The 8,499-nt window shown below is 34.7% G+C and overlaps 1 protein-coding gene across 1 annotated transcript; it reads left to right on the top strand.

The window, feature by feature from the left end:
* The first annotated feature begins 355 nt into the window (after positions 1-355).
* On the top strand, positions 356-2,110 carry LOC104107112 (gallate 1-beta-glucosyltransferase 84A24-like). Its single transcript, XM_009615832.4, has one exon. It carries the CDS (start codon positions 475-477, stop codon positions 1,951-1,953), a length of 1,479 nt encoding a protein of 492 aa, XP_009614127.1. The 5' UTR covers positions 356-474; the 3' UTR covers positions 1,954-2,110.
* The last annotated feature ends 6,389 nt before the right edge of the window (positions 2,111-8,499 follow it).

Genomic DNA, 8,499 nt, shown 5'->3' on the forward strand with positions numbered 1-8,499 from the left:
TCAGACGACGAAAAAAATAATATTTAAGTGCATTTCAATTCGTATATTCTCGGTAGGCAACCGAATTTTTTTTTTTGTCGCACGTAGAGAAAAGAGGGAACATAGTGACCATTCAACTCATTGGTCCACTCCACACTTGAGGAAATTAATTCAATTCAAAATTGTGGTACTAAAGTTGCACGCAAAGGTTGATTCAAGTGTCGAATTCAGAATTTAAATTTAATGAGTTTAACTTTAAAAAATTTAAGCGTTAAAGTCATTGTAATATTAAAATTATGGGTTCATTTATTTAAATTTTAGCATATTTTAACATATAAATCTATCTTCCGTATCAAAGGTTACGAGTTCAATAGCCAAAAGGCATATTTAAGTAGATCCCAATTTCTTCACTCTATTATAACACACTATTTTTACCTATATTTTCTCTTCCCTATACTGCTTTCTTCCTCTGGAAAAAAAAAAAAGAAGCTAAGAATGGGATCTACAGTCAGTGAAGGTGCATTTGTTCATGTATTTCTGGTCTCATTTCCTGGCCAAGGACATGTTAATCCTCTACTTAGACTCGGCAAACGCCTAGCTTCAAAAGGCCTTCTTGTTACTTTCTCAGCACCTGAAAGTTGTGGTTCAGAAATGAAAAAATCCAACCCCAAAATCTCAACTAGTGAACCAATTCCTTATGGTAATGGCAAGATGAGATTTGAATTTTTTGAAGATGATTGGGATCATTCTAAGCCCAATGGAAACGGCTTGGACTCCTACTTACAACATCTTGAGCTAATTGGCAAGAAAATTCTCCCAAAAATGATCAAGAAATATGAAGAACAAGGTTGCCCTATTTCTTGTTTGATTAATAATCCTTTTATTCCTTGGGTTTGTGATGTTGCTGAAAGTCTTGGAATTCCTAGTGCTATGCTTTGGATACAATCTGCTGCTAGCTTTTCAGCTTATTACCATTATTACAATAGTTTAGTTCCATTTCCTAGTAAATCACAACCTGAAATTGATGTTCAGTTACCTTATATGCCTTTATTAAAGTACGATGAAATTCCTAGTTTCTTGCATCCTAGTACACCATATGCTTTTTTAAGAAGAGCCATTTTAGGTCAATACAAGAATTTATCCAAATTGTCCTTTATACTTATGGAAACTTTCCAAGAACTTGAACATGACGTTGTCAATTACCTCTCCAAAAAATTTCCTATCAAAACAGTGGGCCCACTATTCAAATACCCTAAATTAGTAACTTCTATAAGTGATGATGTCCAAGGTGATTTTATGAAGGTTGACGAAAATTGTATAGATTGGTTAGATACAAAATCGCCATCGTCCGTAGTGTATATCTCGTTTGGTAGCATTGTTACATTAAAAAAGGAACAAGGGGAGGAAATAGCATATGGATTGTTGAATTCAACCGTTAATTTTTTGTGGGTAATTAAGCCACCTACCAAAGTCCAAAATTTTGAGCCATTAGTGTTACCTGATGGATTTCTAGAGAAAGTTGGAGATAGGGGAAAAATAGTGCAGTGGTGTCCACAAGAACAAGTGTTGGTGCACCCATCGGTAGCCTGTTTCGTCACGCATTGTGGATGGAATTCGACAATGGAAGCGCTCTCTAGTGGTATGCCTGTTTTGGCTTTTCCTCAATGGGGTGACCAAGTCACGGATGCTAAGTATTTAGTCGATGTGTATAAAGTTGGGCTTCGACTATATAGAGGCGAGGCTGAAAATAGGATTATTCCGAGGGAAGAAGTGGGGAGGTGCGTGAGGGAGGTTATTAGTGGGCCAAAGGCGGCCGAGATGAAAGAAAACGCGTTGAAATGGAAGAAGGCGGCAGAGGAAGCAGTGGCAGAGGGTGGCTCCTCCGAGAGGAACTTGCAAGATTTTGTTGACTATGTTAGAAGTGGGCATGAGCAACATAATGGTAACGATAGTCAATCGATAAACGAGGTGTAATGTAGTAGCTTCTTTTTTTTTTTTTTTTTATAATATAATGATAACCACGTGTCGTTGTCTCATATTCCATAAATAATTAGAGACCAAGGAATTTGTAATAACATATTCGTGTCTTATATTCCATAAATTAATAACTAGAGACCAAGGAATTTGTGTATGACGTAGTATAGAGATTCACTCGACTGAAAGGAAAAGGAACTACCACAACATTACACCTCAAAACTATATGGATACATTTAATTACATTATTATAAAGATCGTATATAATTATCTTTTATATTTTAAGTGAGTGAACCTTAAAGTATGAGGTATTAATTTGATATAATTATATTTATGATGTACACGATCGTGCAGGAATAGGGACACCATCCAACAATCTGACTAGACCCTTTAGATTTGAAATCATGTGGGCTAGCCACCCATCTTTCCCTGACATCATCAATGAGGCTTTCATTGAACATTCCACCCTCTTCCAATCCACCGACTCTTTCAAAAGAATTGTTACTAAGTGGAACAGAGGTACCTTTGGTAACATCTTCCATCAAAAAAGATGAATTCTAGCTAGAATTGCAGGAATTCAAAAATCTTCTAATTACCAATTCAGTAGCTTTTTGTTAAATTAAACCTAGAAACCAATCTAGCCGGTGAGCTTAACTCAATCCTAAAAAATGAAGAGGATTTCTGGAAGCTCAAATCTAGGATTAACTGGCTCAATGAGGATGATGCTAGCACTAGATTCTTCCACACTTCCACTCTCAACAGAAGAAGAAAGAACATAATCCTCTCTCTAAAAGAAGAGAATGGAAACTGGCTCTATGACCAACAACATATCCAATTAGCCATTCTTGGCTTCTTCACAAACTTCTATACCTCCTCCCACTCCCAAGCCCCAATGGCCACCACCAGTCATCTTTCTATGTCACACACACTTTCTGATTCCCAAAGGGATATTCTGGACAGACCACTTGAGTTGGGAGAAATAAAAAGTGCAATCTTCTCCCATAAACCCTTCAAATCTCCTGGCCCTGATGGACTCCACCCTTTCTTTTACCAGAAATACTGGAGCCTTGTGGGTAGTTATGTCACAGACTTCTGCAAGAAATGCTTCTCTTCCAACTCCATGGATAAAATCATGAACCAAACCCTGCTATGCCTCATCCCAAAATGCCCCCAAGCATCAATGCTGAAAAACTTCAGGCCAATTGGATTGTGTAACACAGTATACAAGTCCATCACCAAGATCATTGTCAACAGAATAAAACCTTTGTTGCCCCATATCATTGGGCCTAGCCAAGCCAGTTTCCTCTCCAACAGAAGAGCCTGTGATAATTCCATCATCGTGCAAGAATACATCACTCACTTTAGGAAAATGAAAGGGAAACATGGCAACATGATCCTCAAAATTGATCTTGAAAAACCTTTTGACATGCTAGAATGGTCTTTTATCAGGGACACTCTTCATGCCTTCAATTTCCCACATGGCTTAACCAAACTCATTATGTTATGTATTAGCTCTTCCACCATCTCTATTCTTGTTAATGGTGGGAAAACTGAATCTTTCAAGCCATCAAGAGGCATAAGGCAAGGAGATCCAATGTCTCCCTACCTTTTCATAATGTGTATGGAAATATTATCCAAGTCTATTGATAAGGCTGTCTTGGACCATAATTGGCAACCCATAAGTATTAGTAGAGCTGGCCCAAGGATATCTCACATATTCTTTGCAGATGACCTTACTTTGTTTGCCAAAGCAAACATCAGAAACTACAATATCATCCACTCTACTTTGCAAACCTTCAATGAGAAGTCAGGCCAAAAAGTCAACCTTGCTAAGTCTAAAGTGCTCTTCTCCTCTAATACATCCCAGGATTCTCTAGAGAGCCTCACCAACTCGCTGTCCATTCAAACCAACACATCCTTTGGCAAATACCTTGGTTTCCCCATCTTTCATAAAAAGTTCACCGGTGCAGATTTTCAATTCATAATTAATAACATGCAATCCAAACTGGCTGGATGGAAAATCAGTTACTTGAGTATGGCTGGCAGAACTGTCCTGGTCAAGTCCTCCTTAAATAACATCCCAAGCCATGTCATGCAATATATCTAACTGCCCACCCAATTTACCAAACAAGTTGATAAAATTCAAAGGAACTTCATATGGGGAACCACTCCAGATAAGAAAAAATACACCTAATTAAATGGGATAAGGTCACTAAAAAGAAGGCTGATGGAGGATTAGGGCTTCAAAAAGCTAACCTAAAGAACAAAGCAGCCCTCACAAATCTTGCCTGGAGGACTTACCAAAATACTAATAGCTTATAGGCAAAAATCCTCATTCACAAGCACTGCAACCTGAGCCAAACACATAGAATAATGAGAACCACTAGATATCCTAGATACCCCAAATTCTCTAAATGACAGTGCATTCTGAAGGGATGGAACACTTGCAGTAAAGCAAGCAGATATGTAGTTCACAAAGGAAATAGGGTCAGCTTTATGAATGATACTTGGATACCTAATCAGTCGTCAATTAGGGAATTGATTGAGGGCCCGCTTTCCCTGAATGACCTAAATTTCAAGGTGAACTCAGTCTACAATTCAGGGGGTTGGTACCTATCCACTTTATCCATGGATCTCCCCCCTAGCATCCTCAACTTGTTAAACTCTATTTTCATTCCACCAAATCCAACAAAAAAAGACACCCTCATCTGGGGATTAACTACCAATGGCTACTACTCAAATAGTTCTGCGTACTCTTTTCTTAGCAAGGCTAATAGCAGTTTTGAGACTGATGAGGAAGGATCCTTCAAATGGGTATGGAAGCTCTAAGCACCCAACAAAATAAAGAACTTCATCTGGCTTCTTACCCACAGAAGGCTTTCCACAAGGAGCTATCTCCACAAAATAAGTGTCAATTGCGACCCCTGGTGCTCTTACTGCAATAATGGTTAAGAAACAATCGATCACATCTTCTTTGAGTGCACCAATGCAGTACGTTTTTGGAACGCCTACTCTCCAAAACATCTAGGGATTTTAGACAGCAGAACCTAATCTTTTCAGCCCAACAATGGCCATCAACTTGGAGCTCAATTAGAAGAAAAACCTTTCAATAGTCTCATTCTCTAGAAAAACATTGTCCCCTTCTGTTTCTAGCATATCTGGTTAACCAGAAACAACAACCTCTTTAATGACAAAAAAGAGTTTGTCAACTCTTTCAACACCATCTCCAAAGCCACAGAATATCTTATGTTGACTAAAAATGCTTCCACCAAATCATAATCAAATGGGAGCCACCAAGGAGAGGATTCTACATACTTAATATGGATACAACAGCTAAAGAAAATCCAGGAATAGGAGGTATAGGTGGAGTTTTCAGAAACCACAATGGAGATTGAATAATTGGGTTTATGGAGAATATCCCTCATACAACCAAAACTATGGCAGAGCTGAAAGCCTTACTAAAAGGAATTCAACTTGCGGAACAAAATAATTTGGTTCCTCTTGAAATTAATACTGACTCAGCTGAAATCATACAAATGCTAATAACATGTAACCTCACTTACGATCTTATAATTGGTGAATGCATGTCCTTAATACGCAGGATGGACAGGGTCGTGGTGAAACACACATACCGGGAGCAGAATAGGGTGGCAGATGCTTTGGCCAAGGAAGCAACAAAATCAGTCTTTTTGAATAGATATAGCATATTAGTAGTTCATCCGATGTTTGCCAATGATGTATTATGGGCAGACATCCTAGGAACTGATTTGGTTAGGTTTTTTGTAAGTTGTGATATGGAAACAATTCTCCAAAACATTGTTGCAGTAGGGGTCCTACAGTACCCCAACAATGACTTAACTGTGTAATTTTTGCTAGCTATATAAATATTCTTTCAACCAAAAAGAGAAAAAAGGTACAAATTAATTCTCTCACTATATATCATAATTACTATTTGGCAGGGCTACTTGTACTTGGCTCAGTCTCTTGGACGGGGCAGGTGTAATAAAATTTTAGAGAATTAGTACGATTAGAATTAAACTCTTACTACTAATTTGTATTTTCTTCTTGGCTGCTTCTAAAAAGGGGTCTTTTTCGAGAAGGAAATGTTGGCGGAAATTACGTGGTGGAATTTTTGGTGTTTTTTGGTTGGTATTGAAAATTACAGTAACGTATAATAATTGAAGTTGTTTAGTGCAATTCTAGATGGACACGGCAAAATATATATATCTATTATATAAATGATGCATCAGTAAAATTTTTCTTAAAAAATAATAAATGAAGTATATATTTTATCATAATAATGATAACATTTCAAAAAATCTTGGAAAATGATATAGAGAATGAGTAGTTAATGATAAGGGTAAAACATGAAATATGGACAAGTAAAAATAAAAATATAATTTTAATATAGTGGATAATTAAAGTGAACGGAGAGAGTATTTATTTGAACGGTTTGCTTAAATATTTAATTTGACATTTTGAAAACGATATCATTTATAGAAATTAAAGCAAATCAATTGTTTCTTTGGTTTAAAAGAATTGTACTCCCTCCGTCCACTTTTACTTGTCCAGTATTCTAAAAAAAAAATCACATTTACTTGTCACTTTTAGCATATCAAGAAAAAAGACAATTTCTTTTTTCTTGTTATACTCATAATATTAATTACTCATTTCAAAAATTATTTTTTCAAATCCATTAAAAATATGCATCAATTAATATGGGTATCATGGTAAATTATGCACATCATTTATTATTTCTTATGGGGTGTGCAAAGTCCACAGTGGACAAATAAAATTGTTAAGGATTATGTCCGTAAGCGTATTATTTAAAATTGTTATCTTCGTCCTTTAAAATCAAGGTCCTTTGACTTAAAGCTGTTAGCACGCCCACAAGTGTATTAGCCCTAAATAATGCACGATACAAGTTTAAACTTGTCCAATTATTCTAACCAAAAGGAGACCAATACTAGTACTAGTACAATTGGGGTTATGACTATGAATTGTTTAGCCTAAATTTCCAGGCACATCTTTCACCCAATCAAACTTTGTACGGATGATGACCCAACAAGTTATAATTTTAACTCGTTTTAATCTGCATAAATGTACCTCAATCCGCTCATTTAATTTGACACCCTTAGGTTCCATCTTATAAGCAAAATAATCGTACTAGTTTCAAACAAATCCTTTTAATCTAGTGGCAGTGTATGCATGCCGAATCAACTGAGGCCGATAGCCCAAAACTCAACCAGTAAGGCAGGCCCAATCATGAGAGCCTAAATTCAAATCTAAGCCATAAATATTAATGAAGAATTAAACCAAATAGCCGTCCACCCAATCAACTAAACTAAAAATAGCCAATGAAGGTATAATATGTGCATAATTTTTATATTATACATGTATAATTATGTATAATCAGTGTATAATCTATGTATATGGCTAAAAAAATTAAATAATGAATGTTGCCGGCTATTTATGTAAAGATCCCGTAATTAATGAGAAAATGATCCTCTATAGCCCCTCAAAATTTTAATAACTCATGTTTTCCCCCATTGACACCAAATGTCCCTCCGACCCAAACATATTACATCTAATAGCCCGAAATATCTATTTACTATATATTTTGTATATATTTTGTATAGTGACAGTCTATTTTGTATATTTTTTATATAGTGATAGTCTATTTTGTATCTATTTTGTATAGTGACAGTCTATTTAGTATATTTTTTATATAGTGACAATCTATTTTGTATATATTTAGTATAGCGATAGTCTATTTAGTATATTTTTTGTATAGTGAAAGTCTATTTTGTATAGTGACAGTCTATTTAGTATATTTTTTGTATAATAACAGTCTATTTTGTATATATTTTGAATAGTGAAAGTCTATTTTATATATTTTTTATAGTGACAGTCTATTGTATATAAATTGTACGGTGACAAACTATTTTGTATATTTTTTGTATAGTGGCAGTCTATTTTGTATATTTTTTGTATAGTGACAATCTATTTTGTATATTCTTTTTATATAGTGACAGTATATTTTGTATAGTGACAGTCTATTGTATATATTTTGTATAGTGACAGTCTATTTGATATATATTTTAAATAGTGACAGTATATTTTGTATATATTTTATACAATGATAGTCTATTTAGTATATTTTTATATAGTGAAAATCAATTTGTATATATTTTGTATAATGCCAGCCTATTGTATATAAATTGTACAGTGATATTTTATTTTGTATATGTTTTGTATAGTGACAGTCTATTTTGTATATGTTTTATATAGTGACAGTCTATTTTGTATATTTTTTGTATAATGACAGTCTATTTTGTATATTTTTTATATAGTGAGAGTCTCTTTTGTATATATTTTGTATAGTGACAGACTATTTTATATATTTTTCGTATAGTGACAGTCTATTTTGTATAATGACAGTCTATTTTGTATATATTTTGTATAGTGACAGTCTATTGTATATATTTTGTATAGTGATAGTCTATTGTATATAAATTGTACAGTGACATTCTATTTTGTATAGTG

This window comes from Nicotiana tomentosiformis, chromosome 10, assembly GCF_000390325.3.
Source record: "Nicotiana tomentosiformis chromosome 10, ASM39032v3, whole genome shotgun sequence".
NCBI classification, from domain to species: Eukaryota; Viridiplantae; Streptophyta; class Magnoliopsida; order Solanales; family Solanaceae; genus Nicotiana; species Nicotiana tomentosiformis.